This window comes from Pithys albifrons, chromosome Z (genome assembly GCF_047495875.1).
Source record: "Pithys albifrons albifrons isolate INPA30051 chromosome Z, PitAlb_v1, whole genome shotgun sequence".
Lineage (NCBI taxonomy): Eukaryota > Metazoa > Chordata > Aves > Passeriformes > Thamnophilidae > Pithys > Pithys albifrons.
This window is the reverse complement of record NC_092497.1, coordinates 42,924,753-42,949,067: the sequence shown is the minus strand read 5'-3', so window position 1 is coordinate 42,949,067 and position 24,315 is coordinate 42,924,753. Positions and strand designations below refer to the sequence as shown.

General features: G+C 39.1%; 1 protein-coding gene across 6 annotated transcripts in view; it reads left to right on the top strand.

Moving 5' to 3' along the window:
- The window catches only part of ELAVL2 (ELAV like RNA binding protein 2), a 107,234-nt gene that overhangs the window by 43,993 nt on the left and 38,926 nt on the right, over positions 1 to 24,315 (top strand). For 3 of the 6 annotated variants that reach the window (XM_071581215.1, XM_071581214.1, XM_071581213.1), the window contains exons 2-3: positions 10,980 to 11,070; positions 14,673 to 14,913. In XM_071581215.1, coding sequence (XP_071437316.1) covers positions 10,999 to 11,070; positions 14,673 to 14,913 — 313 coding nt within the window. In that variant the 5' untranslated portion in view covers positions 10,980 to 10,998. The remainder of the gene's footprint in view (positions 1 to 10,979; positions 11,071 to 14,672; positions 14,914 to 24,315) is intronic. The other 3 variants (XM_071581216.1, XM_071581217.1, XM_071581218.1) reach the window with 1 other exon arrangement.

Here is a 24,315-nt window from a genome sequence, read left to right as displayed (position 1 = left end):
TGGGGATGTTGTGGCCCAAGGCCAGGACTTGGTATTTGGCCTTGTTGAGCCTCATACCATTGGTCTTGGCCCATCTGTCCTGCATATCCAGATCCTTCTGCAAAGCTTTTCTGTCTTCCAGCATATCAACATCCGCAACCAAATTAGTATTGTCTGAGGACTTAACTGGGGGGTGTACTTGATCCCTACATCCAGATCATGGATAAAGACAGTAAACAGAACTGACCCCAATACTGAGTCCTGTGGAAGCCTCACTGCTGGCTGTCACTTGGGTTTGATACATCTCACCACCACCTTCTGGGCCCAACCATCCAGCCAGTTTTTAACTGAGCAAAGGATACATGTGTCCAAGCCATGGGCTGCCAGCTTCTTTGGGTAAAAATGGCAAATTTTACTGCAGATTCAGCTGCCGCTAGACAATTAACCCTGATATGCTCTGTCCTTCCTACAGTAGAAGAGCTGTAAAGCTACAAAGTGTGAGACAGATCTTTCATCTGAAGCAGTGTCCTGAATAACTGATGTGCAGGTAACTTGTGACTGTGCATTTTGTACAGTATTTATCTAGTAAGAAAAGCATAAATTCTGGTTTTCCTTAATTGTTCTGTGAGGAAGCATAATTAAACATATTTTTCTACTACTTTGCCCAAAATCAAAGCAAGGAATAAACTTTTGAAAGTTAAAAGTTGAGCATTGACTGAAAGGTGCATTTAGTGTAGAATGGTATAAAATTTCTGCAGAATGAAATAAGTAGATGAAAATCCTATTTGACTTTTTGTGTTTAAAATAACACCCCTGTATTCTTTAATGCTGAATCTCTGTAATAGGACAATGAAATTCAGTTGTTGTCTTTGAGGAAGAGAATACTAGGGCTACCAGCTTTATAAGTATTGGTCTTTGTTTGACGAAGTAGATGCAAAGTAGTTACAGTGCCAAGAAGGAGAAATCCTGGCATTATGGCTGTGAGATGATATAGCGCTTCTTGTGAACTAACTGCTTCCAAATTTTGCCCAAACTGCCTGAATTCGTTTCTAGAAGTGGGTGGTTCTTGTCTATGTCCTTATGTTCTTAGTTATGCTGTTATTTTAAATACCTACATTTAAAATGCAGGCAGAAAAGCTTAAATTAAAAGCCATTTGAATAGTGGGAACCAAATATTTTCCTTCCTGATAGACATTTTCTAGAGCTAGACTGGGCTTACACCCAGTGAAACATACTTTTTAACTTGTCTGCTTCTATTGCAGTTTGAAGAATGTGTTCCACTATGTTATGAATGGCACTTTTTTGACAATGGACTCTATGAAGTTCAACTCAAACTAACAAAAGCAAACGATGTAACTAGTGTAACATCTGCCTTTTTAACTGTTTTGGCCTTCCACAAGATTCAAGGGCAGTGTATGAAATAGGACAGTGAGAGCCCATATCTGAAGCCAGCAAGGTTTTTAATATTGACTATATTCACTTTGTTCAGGCTCCTCCAAAGCACTGATGCATTTTGACTTCTTGTCAGCATGTCTCCAGGGCTTACTTTTGATGGTGTTTTGGATTTTTTTCCTGCTGCAGTGAAACACATTCTTGGCTTTGCTGGTGAAGTATTATCTAAGTACCCTGTAGTTTGAGATTCAGTGTAATCCATTATTACTTTTTTTCAAAATGATAGTGGCAGGAGGGAAGATGCATACTGTTTCTGAAATAGTCTTCTTTAACATACTGATGCCTTGGTTTCACAAGACATCTGCTTCTCTTCCCAAGGACAGTGTTCACCCCATTAAAATGAAATTGCTGCTGTTTTGGAAGTAATTCATTTTGAAACAAGGCAAAAACTTCTAGACTTGGGTTCCCCTCTGTTAGGTTTTATGCTGCAATATCCCTCTATCTAGTATATTTTGAGGAATTCCTAAACACTGGAGGGGTTGTCAGCCTTGGGTGCCATGGCAAATAATGTGATTTGACAGGTCTACTGCTAAGGGTGCTAGACATAAACAAACTGGGTGAAAGCAGATGCCCTTCTGCCATGCCTCAGATTTTGGTGCATTTCTGTAGTGAAATGGTATTAAAAATAGGCAAAAAAAATTATTTAGCCTGTGTTGAAAGCAAGGAGACCGTAAGTCAAGTAGTCATCAGCGTTGTATTTTTCATCTGTTGATGTTCTGAAAGTAATTTTTTGGTTAGTGTTGTGTCTGGTTTCTCTTTCCAAGCTCTTTGCCTTATAGCATGTATTACAGTGAGATTTTTTTGGGCCTTGTTGATTTTATAGAGCTTCATATGCATTGATAGAGGGCAAACAAGTGTAATTTTATTCAGAAATCTGTGCTACTGGTTTTAATTCTTGCTGTCATGCTATCTTGAGACTTCTCACCAACTCTTTTGTGAATGATTCTCATGATTTTCCTTTGATATTAGTGCTTGAAGATGTAGACAGGGGAATGAAATAAACTGGCAAACAGATGACTAATAGTCTTCTGAGCTCCGTTGCAGTTATGTACTTCTGTGACTACGGTTTCTCTTGCTATTGATTTAGGCATATAATTTGCTTGACTGTTAAGTGGGGTATTACTTCAGTTTTTTGATGCATTGATAAATCTTCACTGTAAGACAGTGAAATCAACTTTTCAAAACTAATGTGAAAGAAAATCGCCGCATCTATACTTTGTTGCTACAAAATTTAGATTTTAGTAATATGTATATACAATGTTATAGATAATAGAAATGTCTACTGCACAGAATTTGAAGTTTTAATAGGCTTTGATATAATACGTAGCATAGGATAACACATGAAATAATAAAGCATGAGAGTCAAATTAAAACATATGGTTAGCCCATATAAGGAACACAGGGCTATGTTAGTCAGTGAGACATAGTTTGATGGTTATTGGAGTACTGGAAAAAAACAGAAGTGGGAGGCAAACTAGTTAGACTTTCCATGAAATAAAAAAATAGAAGAAAGAGGTACATGTATGGAAGCCAAATGGCCCCAGAAACTTCATATTTATGGACAGAATTATAAGAAATTGATTAGCACTATTAATGATGTTGTATTGAATTCATGAAAGTCTTAACAAAGAGTTCTGGCATCTTGGCTGGTACACTTCTCTGTTCATGAATTCATGGTTGTGCAAAGATTACAATCCCAACAGATCAAAAACCTTAAGACTTGGGGAAGATTTCAGTGCTGTCTGAAAGCAAGAACAAGATTGTTTTCAAGTAGGAAAACTTTTAAGTATTCATTGATCTACATTTCTGCACATAAGTCAGCACAGCATATGGATCTGTCATCTTATATCTTTGTTGCATTATTCATTACTCATGGTATATCAGGATTAAGAAATAAAAGTTCATCTGCTATGGGGAGCCTTTGTGCTGCTTTCATGGAACCACAATGACTTCCTATGCCTGATAGGGCAGAAAGAGCTGTCCTTAATCTTGTTTTTTTCTAAAAGGTGTGAATATTAACTTCAAACTGTTAAGAGTGCTTCTTGAAGACTGAATAGTCAGTCTTTATGTATAACAGATTTTCAGATTAAACTGGTCTTGGCCAAATTTTTTTATATTACTTCAGTATGAGTTGTTAGCAAGACAATAAAAAGTCTTGATGCTCTCTATGATTGATCTTAAAACTTTCTTAAAGAAGTGATAAAATGGAAGTCTTGTAACTCTTAAGTGGAGTCTGAGCTCTTGACTGACAAGGCAGAGTATGTGGACTGGAAGTGTTTTTGCTGTTCTTCCAACTCCCTGTGCCTACCTGTTAAAAAAAAAAAGGCAGCTAAAGTCAGTTGTTGCCACAAGCTCCTGGTTTTTGCCTTATGTGCTACTTTGAGGCCCTTCACTGAAGAGTCAAAGCAAGTATTTAGTATTTCAATAGTGTTTAACCTCTGTAAGATGTGATCCTAAGCCATAAAAGCAATTTTGGACATTGTGTCCAAGACTGTTCAGGTAGCTTGTTTGCTCTCATATCTGCTGTTATGTTGAACACATGGCAAACCCCACTACCTCTTGCTGTATATTACTAGTTGAGCTCTTATCTTATTGAAGGCCTCGTCTTCCTGAGAAGGTTTAATGGAAGCATTAATGTTTCCTTTGCAAAAATGACTTGATTTTGTGTGTATAATGGCACATGTTTCAGTTTGGTTAGAATATTTTTATAAGCTGTACATAAGCTTTGCTTGTCATGAGTTTTGGAACTGAAAGAAGGATACCATCTTCAATTTGTGACATAACAATGTGTCACTGATGATCTGGGCTAATTGAGGCACCTAAGTGTGCGGGCTTTGTATTGCTGTCCAGCCTGATGCCACTTAGGAAATATTTGTAAAGAGTATGGAGGAAGGGAGAAGCATGGAGACTACTGGTTTTTGATTTTTCAGCTGTTTGCATTTTTTCCCCTCCTTCGTATGGGATTGAGAATGCCATTTGCTTAGCTAGCTGTGTATGTGAGGGTTTAAGGGGTGGGGATATTAAGTTGTGCAACTTTTCCCTTGCCTCGTCTACGTTTGAGATCAAAATTCACTCTTGGCAGAGGTAAAACTTTCTTGAAGGGAGGGAATTAAGGGAATTCATCTTGCAGTTTGAACAGTAGGGCTGTAATGGCAGTTCCAAGTTTGCAAGGTGTGGATCTGCTGAGGTGCATCTCTGGAGGAGCGTCAGTGATACTACTGGGATTTGGGTGTAGCAGTCTCTCCAGTGTACCAGTGAGGTGTGAGCAAGGAGTACTGCTGTGAAAGCTGACAGAAGACAACTGTTCCTCTAGCATTGTCTTCATTATCCTCCAAGATGAGTCCTGTCATCCATTGCACTGAATAAAGTTTGGTGCGTGGGGACAAAACCTTGAAGATATGTTGCCCTTCAGGAAGAGGAATGGTGGACTAAATAGCATAATGTGTGCCCTTGAAGTTGATCTATGCTTTCTTCAATACAGAAAGGTCTGTTTTTCCAGCAAGTTTTGGTTTTAAATTTGTGTATCTCTTCAGTCAGACAAACCTAGTTTGCTTCTTATTCCTGTCTCTTGGTAAACTGTCAGCTTTTGGAATTACCGTTGGGGCAGATGCATGTAACTGCAGTGTGAAAGGGGAAAAAGTTTTACACACCCCAACTGGAATGCTAATGTAAATGCTGAAAAATTGAAATAGGTATCCTAGCCAGTTCAAATGGATGTTGACTTTGAAACTCTTCAGCCTATCAAGATGATGTATTTGAAGAGTCATCAAGTTGTCTCCTTTCACTCAATTGAATCTGTTTTCTTCTGTTAGTAGGCTCATGATTTCTGCAGATATATAAGGCTGAAGGGAAATGTCTGCAGGAAGATGCTCTTACCTCTTGAAGAATATATATGCATTTTGACAGAGTTGCATTTCATTGGAGAGCACTTAGCTAGAAGCCTGAGAGCTAACATAAAAGACTGGGACAGCAAATGAGCAAAAAATGTACTTTGCAAAATTTTGATTTGGTAGGGTGCAGTTGAACAGTTTTTCCTGTAAAAACAGTCTTATTTAAAGTATTGGTTAAATCTGGAATTGTTCGTAGCTTGTTTGGGGCCTGAACAGCTCTTTATGTAATCTAGTGATAGTGTGGGTGGAACTTCTGCTGAACATCAATATTGTACGTGTTCAAACAGGCCTGAATTGACATGTAGTTAAATTTCAAATATAAAAAAGTAATAGTTTTCCCTCATCCAGCTTTGAGCTTTTTTATGTGAAAGAGGGCAGTACAAAGTAAGAGTATAACTTTATGCTGAGTTTTTTTTTTTTAATCTTCCGTATGAGCTGATTAATAGTGCATGTTGATGCTGTCTTGCCCAGGGAATAAGTTCTCTTGGGGAAGTGGTTGTGTATCTAAATTGATCTGAATAATAAAGACCATGCAAATGGTTACACTTCATTGGAGTCTCCCTTATCACTTAATGGGAAGATTGTTTTCTTTACAGAAGACTGTTAAAAGTTCTTTCTAATATGGTTTCTAAGATAACTTATATTACTGTGTATGTTCCTCTCCCTTTACCCCAGCTGACAGGATAGTCAGTAACTGTGGTCAGAAGAGCTCCTGTGTGGTCTCTAGAGTACTCTACTGTCAATTGATGTCCTTGCCTTGTTGTACATTTGTTATTTTTTGACAACTGCTTGCAAGTATTTGTTGGCTTTATTCCTAATAGTAGCTTCAGTGGGGCATTGTTTAGAGCATCCTGTACTCTAATACTCTTAAGTATTTTGCAGGAATGTTAAGAGCTTCCAAAAGCATTTCATACTAAGTGGAGACTTTTTTTCATCTGTTTTTAGTGTTCCTTAAAAATCTTTACATTCAACAGATGATGTGCACTTCTTTCATCCTTTCAGTGTCCTTTCATGCCTGTACTAGTGGCTGCTTCTTGCTCAGCTGTCTGCAGTTGTCCTCTTTTCTTACTACTTACCTGGAATGCACAATTCTGTCTTGCTGTCTCTTCATCCTTGTTGAGAGCTTTGCAGGTTAACTTCTGCAGTGCTAGTCACACGGGTGAATTACAATCTTTCCCCCTAGATCTCATATTTTTTCATATCCATACTTTTTTTTGTATCTTCAGTTTTAGCTAACCATGACTGAGACCAGCATATAGAAGTATTATGTGATATTACTTGTTCAGTGGTTCATTCAAGAGTTGATGTGAAAAGTTTCCCCTTCTAACCTGCTGCCTTTGAGAGCATATGTAATTGCTTTTTACTGCTGTATAAGACTGCTTAGTTGCCTATGTTTACATTAGTAACTTTGTGAGTTATTTGAAAATTTTGAGACCACCTTATTATCAGAGGGATTTCTAAACTTTCTCTGAGGTGTTTTGGTCTTTGACCTGTATTTTATCAAAGTGCTTCCATATAACTTTGCATAAATCACGAACTGCTCTTTTGGTTGGTTCTCTTTGGCTGCATGGGCTTTCTTCTCGAGCAATACCCTGACGTGGTTTGTGCCTCAGATTTTTAAATCGTGTAGTGGAGGGAATGAGGACTGGACAAGCAAGTAGGGAGGGTTGCTAATGGAGAAATGCTGGTTTATACTATTAAAGAAAAAGTTAAAACATAGATGAATAAGTGTTCTTTAGCCTGTTTGTGTAGATTGATCAGGCTTGAGCTGTGCTCTTAATGTGTGGACATCAGAGTAACCATCCAGCTTTCCTTGACAGCTATGCTTCCTGCAGGGAATCTGAAATAGTGAAGTGTTTTGTTCTGACAGGCAAGGTTGTTGACTGAAGAGGTGCCCTCTGGCATGGCCTATATGTGCCTTTAACCATAAAGTGTGGGATGTTCTAGCAACCTATGTAATAGCTTTAACATACGCTAGATCAAACAGCTGCTGTTACCCCTTATCGTACAGCTTTTTTGAGTATGCATGAATTAATCCTGTGCCTTCATGCATTACATGAATTATCAAATGATGAAGACTTTTTTATTTAAGGTGTGTGGGGCAGAAGGGAGTTCTCTGCCTGAGCCAGTTTTGTAAGGGAGGACACTGGCATGATAAAAAGCACTATCCTGCCTCTGTGGGCTCTGCTTCTTATCAGCCAGCCTTCTCCCTTCACCCAGTTTGTACCCTCTAGTGGTGAGTGCTCACCCCTCTGTCTTATGTGCATCAGAGGTTTTGCTACCACATACCCAAAACCCTCCTCCTCCTCTGCATCAGAGTGGAGGTGCAAAACCAGACCTAGCAAAAGCACCCTGTTGGTTCTGTAAGTGTGTAGTCGCTAACAGTTAAGATTTTAGCCTCTCACAGAAGTAAATAGCTTAATCAGGGCTGGCATCTGTGCAGTGATGTTTTTTGGTGTGTTGTCTATAAACAGAAATAAAGTCTGTATGTAAGGCCTGTGTGAAATGACTTTTCCCCCTCAGGGACAAACAGGTGGCCATAAGTGAGAGGAATTAAAAGTTTCTCCCTAGCTGTTATGGGTTCACCTAGGTGGGCCTAGATTTGGGCTCTGAAGTTTGGATTAGGCCAAAGCTGTCAGCTGACTGAGCTAACAGCTGACCTCTTCTAGCCAGTAACTTTGTATTCCATACCACATTATGACATCATCTCCAGGGAAGTAGGAACCAGTGTGGGAGTGGTTAAGGCAGTCGCTTCTCAGCCCTCCTCTTGGGAGGATGCACGATGCTGCCCCAGGGGGGATGGAGAGGACCAGGCCCACCACTGGCTCACAGGGTATTTCAGGAAAGTAAACTGTGTTGTTCTGGGTCTCTCCTTTCTGCTTGAGTTTGTCTCCCTGAGGAATAAGTATTTTCTTAAGTAATGTGTAGTTAAGACAGTAAATTTGTGTGTTCGTTAAGAAGTTGAGGTGGAGAACTTCTTGTTGCAGACTTGTGTAAGTGTATATTTGTACTCTCTTCTAATTGTCTCTTTCTTTCTGTGAAAAATATATGTAGTTTTAGTATAAATGCCATTTGAAGTGGTTTTTTTCTTTCCCCTCTCTTTTCCTCCCTTTCCCTGGTGTTAGGAGGGAGGCTTTTCTCTCTGTGCTTGGGGGGGTTGGCAGTTCCTTGTCTCAAACCAAGACACTAGCACATATATATGCAGGTGAGGTGGTAATAGTGATTGTAGGTTTAACTGTTCTGTCCCCTCCTTGGTTCTGTCTCAACACTGCTTGGATCCAGCCTCAACTTGCATTTTCAGCTAAACATGAACAGTTCAGTGTGTCACACAATAAAATGGATGTTGCAGGAAAAATTAATAGCCCACTGTGACTATTGTTTTGCCCGTCTTCATCTTGCTACCTCTGCTTTATTTTTGAAAGCTCTCCTATAAAAATCTATTGTTAGAGTTGGAACTGCTCTGTGACAACCAGAACTAATTGCATAAATCATAGGGCTTTGGAACTCCTGATGTCTTTGCTCTTGAGAAACAAAGCCTGCTTGCTTCTCTGCTGGGCAAACTTTACTTATGAATTGCTTGAACTGCAGCTAGTTAGAAACTGGGATTCAGTTAAGTGTCATGAACAGTGTTTAAGAGTGTTTGTGCTAAAATCTTAGCTGTGCCTTGTGAACTGAAAGTAAGCTTGTTGTGAAATAGATGGCTCCCATGCCCTGTATATTAACAAAAGGAACCACTCAGTTTGCTGAACTGAAGAACTTGGTCTTTATCTCTATTTCCTTTCATTATTGTAAAGAAAGAGCATATTTACTTGGTCAACTTGACTTTATTGTTCTCCTCTTAATCTACATGTATTTTAAAACAAACATACTTTTTCCTAGTAGGCATATAACCCTGTTTACTGAACTTCTTCCATGTTAGTTTTCAGGTGAGACAAGTGTAGATAAAATGGTAAGAACTCTAGTTTTCCAAACTAGGTGTGAAAGAGCATTCTGTGCTACTTTGAAAGTAATAAAAAGGGTAAAAGAATTGGTAGAGCAAAATACAGTTTTGAGACATAATGATGTGGTAGTTAAAGTATTGGCTTGCACGTTGATGTAAGTACCTTACAGAATTCTTCAGCTGAGGATAGATGTGTTATACAAACTCTAAGTACCTCAATAGTGAACTCCTGTACATACAGGAGAGCTATCCTGGTGAAGATTTCCATCTGTATAGATTGTGGTTCACAGGAAGCAATTAAGCTGTGGGCATCCCACTGCTTTGCTGAGAGCCACAGAGATCTAAATATATCATTTTAGGCACATTACTACAGTCCCTGTAGGACAAAGAATTTTGGAGAGTGCTGCTTTAACGCTGTCTCCTTAATAAATCTTGTCTGGACTTTAAAGAAGTTGGTTGAGATGTTCAGATTTTCTTCATGTAGTAATCAATCAAACATACTTCGCTGGAAACAACAGAGAGGTTCAGAAATACGGTTGTTACTGTTAGCTTCGAGTTGAGACCAGAGAGAATGGAATGCAAAGCTTGTAGTTGATACCAAAGCATCAGTATTTTGTATAAAGAGATGACTGAAGTTCTTTATTAACCTCAGAAGTAAAGACACATGGACTTGGTAGCAAACTGAAATGAAAAGTAATCTGAACCAGTTTAAAACAGGAAGTTTTGAAGTATGTCTTTATAAATCCTGAATGCAGCAGCCTTCTGAAACTCAAGTCTTTTTAATCAAGTTTAGACTTGCCTTACCTGCTAACCAAGGGTAAGAAGGATCTCTTCTACTTACAGTAGTCTCAAGCTGCTGCAACAATCAAGAGTCTTCTATTTGTTCCTGTTGTTCCTATTGTGGTTATATTTCACGTGGACAATTTGTAATCATTTGCAAATGACCTATTAGCTTTTGTGGTGTCCTCCTAGCACTGTTCAATTTAAATCCAAATGGATTTGCAGCAATCTTTTAGTTAAAACAAAGAACAACGTTCCTGGGGACAAAAATACCCTCAGGAAAAAAGCTTGCACATTTTGCTCCAGTTATTTCACTTGAGAAATCCTTGACTTTGCTGCCACTTGTATGTCCCAGTGGTACTTCAAAGCAGCTATTGCAAGGAAAAATAGTAAATACCATCTGTGCAATATTCTTATTCACTTAATTTTTACAACCTAGAATTTTTTTAACAACAGACGATTCTAATAAGTAGTTTGGTGTATTTTTTTTCCATGGGCTGAGAAAGACTTGTATATAAGGGGAGCTTAGAGGTGTAAGGGTAGCTGTCTTCCAATGGTGCATGATCATCTTATGTGCTGATGGAAAATCAACTTGTTGTGTTTTTTTTCCTCAGTCTTGAACATTTAAAAATTTCCTTTGTGATAAAGTTTGTTTCAGGCATGGTGTGGTTCTGGAGGTAGTTTCCAGGGTTAGACATGGGTAACTAGACTGCATTATCTTTGGAATCTTCTTAAAAATAAGCATCTTATTTCATGTAAGAGAAGTAATTTTAGAACTGAATTTGGAAAGATTAGATTGGAATTGCCTCAAATCCTATTAAATCACACTGCATGGACGTGCTGGGAATATAAATGCAATTACTGTAAATTTGTACAAACTGATTTGTTGCATTATCTTGCTAATCTAACATACGGTACTTTTTGTGTCCATATTGCAGACGGCAACTCCAAACTAACATGGCAGTCAGACTGTGTGATGTGGCTTCTCTGCTTAGAAGTGGTTCGTGGGCAGCAGAGCCTTGGACTGGGGTCTGTGGGACTTTCTTAAATTCAGTAGGCTACTTTTTTACAAGTGCTTTTTAATAGTGCTGAGGCCATACCAAAGTCTTTAATCTTACATTTTGAATACTAACTCGCACATATGTTCCATTATAGGCTGTAGGTTGTGTTCTTATTCTCTGAGAGCCTAGAGCACACTGGCATACCAGGACAACTTTTTCTATGATATGGTGATCTCCTGTAGAAATTACACTGCAGTGACTTGGCCTTTTTTCTAATGTCAATTAGATTTCATCATTATAATTCAAAATACCTGGTGGATAATGGAACAGGAGTATTGTACTAAAATGGTTTTGGTATGGTCTGAATACTCAGTTGCAGTAACTGTGAAAACCTGTATACTGTGTATTTATGATTACTATTTTGAAAGTATAATTACCAGTCTTATTCTAAGAAATTTGTTTGTAAACTGTCAATCTCACACTATTTTTCTGAGTGAAAAATATTTAGTGCTTTGGGCTTTGTCTTTTGCAAACAGTTCTATTCAATTTATCATTGGGGATATGCATTATTTGTAAAACATTAGTATCACTTTATTCAGAGCAGATGGTTCTATAGCTGAGAAATGCTGTAATTTTCAGCACACACAGGCTGCTGCAGCTGTTCACTTGAGTGTTGGCTTAGAATCCTGTTTTTGCCACCTGAACATGAAAATAAATGTGCAATTAAGTGAGAATTGTTTGTTGTCCTTGTTAAATCCTGATAATTTTGATCAATGAACACTTCAAGTGTGAGAATAAAAGACACAAAGGGGAAAAAAGCAATCCTAGAGACCCTCAGAGTACAGCAGTTGTGACTAATACCTTGACCAGATATACTAGTATTTTGAAGAGTAATCTACTTTATCACCTTTTCAGTGGGCTTGTTTCATCAGTGCCAGGACTAGGTTATCTCCTGGACTTTGCTGCAAAGGAAGAAAATGTTCCAGTTTTAGCACTTCAGGAAAATTAGATAATGCTTTTGTCAATGCATCCCTTTTTTGCATTGTGCCAAAGTAACCTCTTGGAAAATACTTCTGTATGCAGAACATAGAAATGTGTTGCCAGAAATGTCTGAAATGTACTTTAAGAAATTCAACATTGGCCTCTCATGGTTTTAGGAAGTTAAGTTATACACACCCTGAGTGTAGTTGACCTAATCAGCTCTTTGGGTAGGCATTGACTGCATATGGTACTTTAAACAGGACTGTTAGGGCAGAACTTTCAGAGGTCCTGATGCTACACTGTGATTTTACAAGAGCCTTTTTTGTGAGAAGTCCTCTTAGCAGCTTAATTATGCAGTTGGATTTCAGTGATAGATTTCTTTAGTAAACTTCTTGTAAGTCTTGCTTCTGTCTTGAAATATGTATCATTGTAGAATTAAGTTATGTAATTTTCTCTTGGACGTTGTCCTGAATAGTTGGTCTCAAACAGGATATATGCAGCCCAAATCTTGGATATTAGGCTGCCATTAAAAATCCACTGTATTTACCAACTGTTGCCATGTAATCACTGACTGTGATGGTAGAGAACCTTTTGTACCTGTGGCAGCTGGTGACATCTACTTCTGTACAAGTACACTCCTCCAGGTTATTTCTGCTGCGTCTTGCAATTGTACAGTCAATTACTTTGGGTTAAGACACAGTAGAATCAGAATGGTTTGAGTTGAAAGCTATCTTAAAGATCATTGATCTCTAATGTACTTGCCCATGGACAGGGACACCTTCCACTAGACCAGGTTGCTCAATGCCCCATCCAGTCTGACCATAAACATTTCCAGGGATGAGGCATTTACACCCTCTCTGGGCAGCCTGTGCCACTGACTTACCACTGTCATAGCAAATAATTTCTTCCTAAATCTCTAAATTTGCTCTTTCAGTTTGAAGCCATTCTGTCTTGTCCTGGCACTACAAGACCTTTAAAAGTGTCCCTCTTCATCTTTCTTGTGGGCTCCCTTCAGGTACAGGAAGGCCACAATTGGGTCAACCCCCAAACCTTCTCTTGTTCCAGGCTGAATAGCCTTGATTCTCTCAGCCTTTCCTCAGAGGAGAGATGCTCCATCCCTCTAATATCCCTCCTCTGGACTTGCTCCAACAGGTCGATGTCCTTCCTGTGCTGGGGACTGAGGATCCCAAAGCTGGGCTCTCCTCTCCAGGTGGAATCTCATCAGAGTGGAGTAGAGGGGAAGAATCCCCTCTGTTGACCTGCTGGCCACAGATGCAGCCAAGAATACACTTGACTTTCTGAGCTGCAAGTGCACATTGCTGGCTCATGTCCAGCCTCTCATCCACCAGCACCCCCAAGTCCTTCTTCACAGGGCTGCTGTGTGTCTGGTCATGCCCTGACCCCTATGCAGGACATTGTGCTTGGCCTTGCTGAGCCTGGTTATTACCATGGGCCCACTTCCGCAGCTTGTCTAGGTCCCTGTGACTGGCAGTGTCCTTGATCCCTTTGTCTGTGTTATTGGTGAAGACATTGAATAACACTGGTCCCAGGATGGACCCCTGAGGGACACAACTTGTCACTGATGTCCATTGAGACTCTGAACCATTTAGCAGTACCCTCTGGATGTGACCATTTAACCACTTTCTTTTCCGTCTAACTGTCCACCCATCAATTATCTCCACTTATCAAAGGCTTTATCTCCACTTATCAAAGGCTTTATCTCCACTTATCAAAGGCTTTACAGAAGTCCACATAGATGATATCTGTAGCCCTTCCCTAGTCCACTGATGCAGTCACTGCCATCAAAGGCCACTTTGTTGGTCAGGCAGGACTTGCCCTTGATGCAGCCATACTGCAGTCTCCAGTCCGTGCCTCCTCCTCCAAACAGGATCTGTTCTGTGGTCTTCTTGGGTACAGAGTAGTTCTTGACATGGTGATCACTCCTTTATTTTGATGTCTGAAAGTAAGTTAAAAATTCAAATTTAACTGTTTTCAGAGTTTAGGGGAGGTAAAAAGTGAGAACCAGGAGTTGACAGTCAAGTAAAGGTATTTAGAAACCTACTTCCAGCCTGTGATGACAGAAATTTGACATAAGTGTTGTCAAGGAAGAGTGTGTTTTTCATCCCAGGATCTATCCTCTAAGTATCTCTTTAAAGTACTGATCTTGATTTTTGCTTATGGGAAGTATACTCAGGATACAGTTAATCCCCACCTCTTTTTAAAAATAATAAGATGCTACCACCTTAAAAGCTGCATTTCATGTTGTTTCAGTAACTAGTTGTATGTTTGTAAAAATGATTACCCTTGCAATAGACCAGTTCTATTTGGTAACTTTTATAATGGGAAGTCTGTGATGCCCCTAAATGAAGGGAGTGGCAGGGGAATGGAAACTAAGCTTCCAGTGCTGACTTCATTGAGTAGCCTTCTAGGAGATAGATTTTATTTACATACAAGTTCCTAAAGCATTGCCTTGACTAACACTTAACATCTTTCTGTATTGGTGGGGAGGGTTTTTTGCATGTAGAAGCAGTATATGGCCTTGGCAGTACCATTTCTCCATAGTTAAAGATCTTACAGATTGTTGTCTAGACTCTCCTACTAGATGTTAAAATAGTAATTCTGATGGTTCTTGTTTTCTGTGTTTTTCAGCCGGTAATTGCTGCCATGGAAACACAACTGTCTAATGGACCAACTTGTAATAACACAGCCCCTGGTTCAACTGCCATGAACAATTGCTCATCACCAGTTGATTCTGGGAACACAGAAGACAGCAAGACCAATTTAATAGTCAACTACCTTCCACAAAACATGACACAAGAGGAACTGAAGAGTCTATTTGGCAGCATTGGGGAGATAGAATCCTGCAAGCTTGTGAGGGACAAAATAACAGGTATGTTCATTCTGGAGTTTTCAGCATCTTTTAATTTTTTTAAGCAGTGAACTGTCAGATGGGTTTTTGCAAGTCTCCTAAGTCATGGAAAAAAGCCAGAGGAAATCAATGCTGATGTTGCTAGTCAGAAGTAACTTACATTACTTTTTTTAGATTATATACTGCAAAATTAAGTGTCTGTATTGGTATTTCATCCAGGTTTATCTAAGTTCTATGAATGCAAATAGGACATTTAAACCTGAGGTTTTAGGGTCTTTGGAAAGAGATTCAGATGTGGAAAAACAGGTATTTATACAAGATTTCCTTGAGTTTTAATTCAATTTTAGATGACTTTTCTTAAGACATTAGGTGTTGGAATGGGTAAATCTGTAAAGTATCCTCCTTCAGCATGTAGTCTGGGATACAGAAATCACTGCTTTTAGCCCTTCTAGGGTGATAAAACCACAAAGCAAAGCAGTCTCTGCTGTTCACTGTGAAGAATACTGAATGTTCTTGGGGATGCCAAAGAATGTAGACTGGGCTGATGCCACATCCTCCTGTCTTTCTGGTTGAGGCAGAAAAGAAGCCTGTTCTCTATGTAGGTGATGACTTCAATGCTTTGGAAAACAAGTCTTTTACTTAAGTGTTTCCTCACCTTTTGTTCTGGGAGTGGAAAGATGTAACTTGTACTTCATCAGTTGGTAGGATGTCCATTCAAAGACAGTTGGCTCTGTCTTGGAGGTCTGAGTCAGATAGCATTCCTTATTAAAGTTGCTTAAGAATGACATGCTTCCCCAATTAAGAGGCTGCTGCAGGCCCACAGAACTCAGAACCTCATGGTCTTAATGGTCAATGTCCAAATGGCCCATATGCTTACATGATGGGTTTGTTGTTTTATATTCTAGCAGTGCACATTGCTGCTACATAGTTACGAAACACTGCTTACCTGGCAATGAAGCAAGACTTAATTGTAGGCCTGTTTTAAGGTGCGATGTTTTCTGTAGAGCTTGTAGTGATGCATAAGAAGGGTCCTGAATTCACAGGAAATTTTTACAGGATAACTTTACTGAAATAACATTCTCAGTAGCTGAGAACTCCAGAGTTGGAACTATTGAAGATAGAATTGTTTTTTATACTTCATCAGAAAGCAGCTCCTTAGCTTTGAGGCATACTTTCAGCTGCCAGCAAAAATACTGCATCTGTCTTATTTCGAAAGGTTTTAGTATTGTAAGTGAGATTGAGAAACGTGATGTCGGACCTTAAAGCTGCTTTGGGAACAATATTTCTGATTAAAGTAACCTCTAGGAAGATTACCTTGTATTTGTAGATGCTGAGGAAAAAACTCTAAAGTTCTTACTAGTTTTCAAGTTTTCTACAAAGTTCTTGAAAAACAAATTTTTTTTCCTTCTAAATTCACAATAGGGATTGTTACCAGGTTTCTGTGAAGGAGGAGTTCTGGCATGAATTTCAGAATTTTGCAGGTTTGATTCCTGTGTTGATTCAGTTGCTTTTTTGCTTCTTAAATGAACTATCATGAGTACTAGATACTTGATGAGTACCTTTAAAGTAGGTGAGGTGAGAAGTTTAGGGGAGCATAGAAACTGAAATAAATTTTTATGTTGTCAACATCTCACCTAGGTCTGGTATGACTTGTGTCTCGACCACTCCAGGCCTACTAGTTTGCAGACAGAGTGGAGTTTGCTGGTGGCAGCATGCAGCAGCCAATCCAGTCTTGCTCTTGGCTTAGAGTGGTACCATCCTGCAAGGTCATTGCCACAGCCTGTGTTTCACTATATGGGGACTGTCATTGGTGGGCAAGGCCAACAATAGGGAGGAAATAAGTATAGCCTCCTGATCCCTGGGCCAGAGACTACCTTGGTTACCCAAAGGGGCATCCAGTGGGACCATGCAGAGATGTTATCTTGTCAGCTACGCCCAGTTAGCAGCCACAGTCCTGTCCTGAAAATCAGTTTCTCCTGCCATGGTTAACTGAATCACCTGTGCTATGTGTTGAAATTCAGAGGTGTCAAGGCATGTTACTGTCATCTTGACCCAAATACTTGTTAGAGCATCCTGTGAATTTGAGCCAGACTTCCTCCCACCATGTTCTTTAGTACTGCCTCTGTGGTCACGTCTGCAACACTGTAGTGTATATAAAACTGCATTATCATAGAATCACAGAATGCTTTGGGTTGGAGGGGACCTTAATGAGCATCTGATTCCAACAGCCTACCACCAGTAGAGACACCTCGCACTACAGGTGGAAGCGCCTCAGTTACTTAAAGCTTTCTGCGTGCTTTAGGATTGAGATGAGTTGAGCTTGAAGGCCTTCCTGCCTCTGGAAAACCTAGTTGAGGTGAAGGAGGCACCCTGCGGTTTGCTTACTAATTTCATGTGAGCAGTCTGAAGTCCTCTTTATAAAAGGCAGTTTCTAATCGTTTTGGTAATGCTTTTCCATGGAGTACAATTTGTTAAAACATCTTGATTAGTTCAACCACTGGTTACAGTTCCTTGCAGTGTACTGTCAACATAAATTTGTGTCCCTTACTGATTTTTCTCTTAAGAGTTTTCTTGTGAAGGTGGTAGAAGATAAAGCTGATATGCAGAAGGTTCCTGCTGATCATCTCCAAGTGTGCCCTTCATGGACACAAGTTGCTGTTGGGGTAGCGCTTGTAGCTGAGGTGAAGTTTACTTTCTCTATTAATAGGAAAACACTGAAAGTAAATGCTATCATTAAGAATTAAAACAGATGATTGTTGTTTGGTTGTTTCACTGAAGGTAAATAAATGAAATAGCAATACTAATGAAGATTTTAGAGAGTGCTGAACAGGAGTCTCTTCACTTGATAATCCCATTTACAACAGCAGAATCTGATAAGTTGGTCATGAATGTTACTTTATTGTCTCTTGCTAACCAGAGAATCTGTCTGGAGTGAGTCACTGTGCCTAGATATTTTAGTCTATGTTAACTGTTACATGCTTTTGACTAGTGCAGGTGTATGTAAATACAAAACTACCAAGTGAACAAATTTTAGTTGTACAATGGGTGGGAGACCCTGGTCTCAACAAAGCATCATAATTGAATTCTAATCAGCCACTCTAGATAACTGTTATACTATAATATAATGATAACATTTTACATAATCTAATGTTAAGCATGTTTAATTACACAAAATATGCTAAGAGACTCTAAATTTAAAAAGGGAAGAGGGTGAAGTGGGATGAAATTCTATTATCTAAACTGCCCTATGCAAGCATGTGAAAGCACAGGCTTTCTGCTTTCCATGACAGATAGATATAGCAACTTCTGACAAAGTGAGACAGTAATAAGTATCACTTAAGAGTTACCTTGGTATGGCGAGCTGTTATTTTCTAGGCCTAAATTTCTGACACTTGAATATAGGTAAAAATGTGAATTAATCCTTAAAAGAGCCCACCCCTGCATTCTTTTAAATTCTGCTGCTTTTAGTGAAAGTTCAGTTGTACATGTGGAAAATAAATGCATAATTTTCACATTGTGGAATAATCTCTCATATTTTCAGGCATTTGCTTCTTTGTCATTTACCCAAGAGCACTTGTGGTGGTGTTAGCTAAATTGAAACTTGCGGAATTCAGACTTTAATTTCAGAAAGCAGCTGGTGACTTAGATTTGGGGATGTGTCTTAGTTTTTTTGGCTTCAAAGCCATACTGTTCTCTAATTAAAATAATCATGTCCCATAAAATTTGCCATTTAATTTTGTCTTTCTGAAAGAGAACATATTTTATTATAGGTCTGCTTTTCTTGTCTCTTTGATGGTGTTTGAACTAGTAATAATGCTTATGTGTGGATTTAATTTGCAGTTTGGCATGCCTGTTTGTTCTACCTAGAAAATGAGGCAGGATGTGTTTAGAGACCTAGCCAAGTACAGTGTATCACATCCATAGTCTTGTGTAGTTTTTAAGTGCTATGGTAATAGTGTTCCATTTAGTACAAGGAAGTGAGTGCTCCACACCTGAATGCTTTTACCACCATTGGTTCCTGCTGCCAAAATTTCTACCACCTCAAACTGAAGACAGACTAAGTCTACTTCAGGATATACTTGTTGATCAGTGTTACATGGATGTTTTTTTCAAACTTGATCCTGCTGCCTTACAGTGAAGTTTACGTGTTGGTTCAAAGCGTGATCCTTTTTCTTACTCATCTTTTTCAAAAAAGTCTGTGTTCCTGCTTGGCCTGTGACTGGTAACTAACTGCCATGTCATGGTGGGGTTTCTTTATGGTCAACATTGTAGGCTCACAGAGTACAATTCTTCAGGTCTTATTATGTGACCCTTAAAAAGTTTCACAGACTTTTATAGTCTAGAGTACATTACTGTCCGGAGTACTGTGGTCTAGTCTTTGGTACATTGTGATGGGCAGTTGTATAGAGGAAGGGTTACACTTTTTGTCCTATTCAGTCAGCTTTAGTGTTACAGAAAGAGGTATATCTTATTTAATTTTGCAAATCTCATCTTGTCCTCTGAAGGTATTTCTGAGATACTTTGAAGTGTTGTCACATTCCTGTTTTGCAAATAGTGCAGATGTAAAATGCAGCACAGAATTGAGCAGGTGTCTAAAACTGTAGTTCTAAAAAAACTGCCTGGAAGTTGAACACTTCAAGCAAATTGTTGATGCATCTGTAGTCAGTATGTTGGCAACTACAGTTTTGTACAAGTTTTAGTTGTTGATATGGGGATTTCTCATACATATTCTGTTTTCGTTGAAGTACCATGGTAATAAATGCAAAGGATTCTGGGTTGGTTACAAAACCCGAAAAAATGTATGAAATTGGACATGATGTCATCAAAGCTGTGAGTTTGTGTTGTTCACAGTGGTCACATAGGTGTAATTCTGGGTGTGCAATGTATATGTATATAGTCAGTGCAGTTTTAGGAGGGACTCTGTGCTGTCAGATGCTTGATTATGGAGCACCGTGCTGTAGTACAGTCTGAGAAGACACTTAGGCAGTCATCCAAGCAGCTGAGGTGAGGCCATGAGTTGGAGAAGGATTTTTCTTTCTGTGGAGTATGTGCCCTGTTTCAGCAGAGCATGGGTGAAATGATCACTTAGAGATGGCTCTTACACTTGCTGTGATTTTTGCGGCAATCCCTTGGTAATCAAGGGAAAGCTATTTGTGTCCCTATTGGACACAGTACAAAGTGTTGTCTGACTGGCTGCTTGAATCTAGCACATATGAAACTAGTTAATCTTTGCAGTGTTCCCTACTTTTATCAGATCAGTGTAAGTGCTAGAGTCTGCCAAGAGCAGAGCTGTTGGAGACCTTCTGTCCTGTCAGTGCTACTGCACAGCTACAACTCCTGACTCTCACAGTGATCTCATTGTTGGATTGAGCCTAGGCTGGCTGTTTCTTTCAAGTCTCTTGTCACCTGCTTTAAGCAATGTTAACTTTCTCTTCAATCCTAATTCTAGGGCATTTTCATCTGTATTCTAGGAATACAGATGAAAAGTACAGTTATTTAAACCTTAAACTGAGACTCTTAATATGAGACTTGCTGCTGCCTTGAAGATAAGGTAGGAAGCAAACTAGGCAGATTCTTTTCATTTTTCTTTATGTCCCAAAGGAAGCAAGAGGAGCGAAAAAAGATGTAGCATATCTGTGGACGGGCTTCATCTACAAAGTTACTTCATTTAGAGTATATAAACTAAGTGTTCCCATTACAAAAACAAAAATTTGCAGATGGTAGGGCAGTTGAGTGGAATTTTCGGGTATTTGCTTATATAGTACAAGTGCCTGTTGCAGGGAGGACCACATGAATGAACAGAGCACTACAACTTGATCACTTTGTAAAAGAGGTTTGCTGTTCCTGGAAACTCCCCAGACTTTACTCTCTCTGTTTGATATTTGCAGTCTTGTATCACTCTAATCCATTAGATGTTTTTGCAAGGTTTTAAGTGCACTTGGGTGGAAGAGTAGAGTAATTTGTCAGCTAAAGGAGGAACCGGTTGAAGCTAATTGATCTTTTGTGGTGTGCTGAGTCTGTGAGATGTAGGGGTATTCTTTAGCTACTGCTTAGTGGTGTGCTGAAATACAAGGAACGTGTTTTGTCAGCCTGAGCAGGGATATGGACAAAAGGTGTTGCCTGGCAAACTGTCTTGCCAGCAGAATGCCTTGTGCAGAACCTGACTAAAATGTGAAATCAACAATAGAAACCAAAAGGGGCTAGAGGCAAATTTGCATTTATATATGGTGACTTTTCTCTGGAGCAACTTGCTTTAAGACCTTGAAGTGTAGATTATCTGGGAATGAGCTATGAAAGAGAGGGTTGTCCTTAACATCACCTTTTTAATTGTCAAGATAGTCCATGTTTTGAACTCTGCAGATATTAAAATGCAGTCTCTGATGTGGCCTATGAACTTGGTGGGACGTAGCACACAGTTAATAAAGTAATGGTGAACTTTGTGTGTGTGTTGGAGAAAAGTACAACAACAGAGTGTAGACCTACTTAGCCAGCTTGAATGGTTAAAGTACTGTCATGTTTGGACTGCAGGAATGATCTTGAAGGAGTTAGGTTTCAAACAAGCCTTATATGGGGATCCAGAGCAGCACTAGTGCTTTAAGCCTGTCAAGGGGGATTCGAATTAAATGGTCTGTAATCCAGGCCATTCCATGATTCTGTCATGATTCTGTGCGAATGTATCCTGTGGTTACTCTTCTCTGATTCTGCATATTGCTGTTAAATGTTACTGAAAAGGATTTAGCAGCATTTACTTTGCTTTTCCATAGCAAACTGCATAATTTATTGCACTTTGCATTTCCCCTGAAAATGAGTCATGTAAACAGGTGAGGATTAAGGAACTTGTTTCACCTGTGTTACTCAAGATAGTACTTGATTGTATTTGCACTTCACTTGTGATAGGATTAATGGAAAATAGAGTGTTACAGAAATAACATGGCTTTCTTTGCAACACCCTGTGGGAACACACAGAGCTGACCCTTAGGCCTATGTCATCCATGTATCACCCCAAAAACTGTTACTGATTATAGTCACTCAAACTGCATAAGAAGAAAGGTATAAAAAGAGATGGGACATAGCAAAAATGGGAAAAAGTACCATCATCTCTGCAGAGGTAACCAATGAGCCACCCTGTCTCTTCCACTCCTTCAGACGCTGCAGGGGTGAGCAACCAGTTATTTGGTTTTTCTATACCTTATACCTTACCTTACCCATATACCTTATAGATTAACATATTTCACCTTTACCCAATAGAACCTCATTGACTAATTATACTTTACTACTTTGTAATTATACTTTGCTACTTTGATACTAGTTTTACCTTGCCCTACATTCATAATTGACCATGTGTATATTTTTTTTCTTGTTTTGTATTGTTGCACTGTACTTCCATGCTGACTTGTTGTTACTGGTTTGCTTTATGTTTTTTATCATGGTGGGTTAAAATGTGTGTTAGTGGGAAGTGGCTATATTCTTTCTTTTTTGCTTTGTGTTAAGGAGGGGAATGTTTGCGTTTTGTACTGAGGCTTAGGTGATTGTGCTGCTTTGTCGAGTGTGCTTCTGATTTTGGGATTTTTGTTACTAATTAAGTGCAGTCATGCAGTTAAATGTTATCACTGGCAATGCGAAACCCACAGTAATTGTCACAAACTTGTACTAATAGAAGTTATTTTGGGAACTGCAAGTGTTAATCCAGTTTTTGTGGTGGTGGCAGTGACATAACTTGTTACAGAACTTTACGGTGAAGGTTCTCCCTTGGTCTTAACTGGAGTCTCCATATCAGAATATCAAAAGTCCCGTCCATCACAGTGAATTTGCCTAGCGAAGGGTCTCTGTAGGTGAGACATGGACAGACTGTGTTAGGCTTTAAAAGGCTTTGATATTCTGGGGACACTTATAGCCATTAAAAATACATCAATGCAGGTGAACAAGAAATCTTTGCATTTCTGCCCTTGTTCATGTGTGACTCATATGTGTTTGTCTGTTCTGCAGACAGAACATTGTTTTGCCCTTTCAGAAGTTCATAGGCTTTGTTTTTGCAAGTGAAAAAGGTAGAAAAAGTCCTTTTTGACTAATACTCTGTTCCATTGATTCATTCTTGGTGCCAACATTGTGGAAACAAGCTATTTGGAAAATGGTTGTTCATGTATTACACTGAGTTGATGAGTTGATCTCAATGTGCAGCATAAGCAAGGACTTGATGTTTTAAGACTTGAACTCTTTTTATGTCATGAAGTATAGTTAAGGACCTTACTGAACGTAGTGAATCAGAACATGATCTTCATTAAGTCACTCTGCTGTTCAACAAGCATTTTGCTTTTTAATGGGGATTAATGCAATATACATCCTCTTGCACTTTTCTGCAAACAGATTACAATTCACTCTTGTCAGTGGTTGCTATAACTTCCAAGAAGCCCATGAAAGCATTTCGTCTTGAAAACTGGCCTTGATCCTGCAGTGATGTGGGATACCTTGTATGCTTTTAGCTAAGGTAGTGCTTTTTGCTTCCTCACTGGGAGTCACCTGGCTGCCTGTCTGGTTTGTCTCATGACTTCTCACCTTTTCAGATGTGTTTGCTGGTATGTACTGCCGTTATGTCATAGTGCTTCTAGGCTAGCTAATTGAATAAATGATAATTTTAGTGATAGCTTAATGTGTTAGAGACCTTCAGTAATGTGAAGTTACTACAGCATAAGTGCCCTTTCAGGGTATTTGTGCTCTGAGATTGGAGCAAAGTATTTATAATAATGAAAGCATGATTCAGTGAAGCCTTCCTCTGTTTGGGTAGTGATGTTGCTGACCTGCTCACCCTGAAGCCCTTTCACTCCCAGGATATCATATGAGTTATAAGGACTGGACAGAAAGCGGATACTTGCTCTCAGCCTCCACAAGATGCTTCTACTGTTAGAATGGTTGGTCCATTATGTATTGATGTAGCTAGTATATTGAGTTATAGAAGCAAGATCTTAACATACACGCAAGGAACTTTGTTTAACTTCGTGTATTTATTTTCTATAACTACCTGTATATCTACATATATAGTCTTCACCTGTCTCTTAGAATGAAATTTGCCAGACTGCCATTGAGGGTTTATGTGCACAACAGGATTTATTGTACTATTTTCTGTGGATTTTTTCTCTTCCTGGAGTATGCAAAATCCAAGTAGAAGTAGATAGAAGAGCTCTAGAGTGCAACATAAGAAGAATATGCAGGCCTCTGGTTTTAGTGCCCAAATACTTTTATCTACAATAAAGAGAAAATAACTGATGAGGCTCAGATTCTGCATTTCATTTTATGATTCCTTTAACAGTTTTTGTAAATATACCAACTCCCAACAGTTACCAGAGGTGCAGCCATGTTATCTTCAAGATTTCTGTACTATTGATCAGTTGTTTCAGTTACTTTGTTACCTTTGTTCCTGTTTTCTGA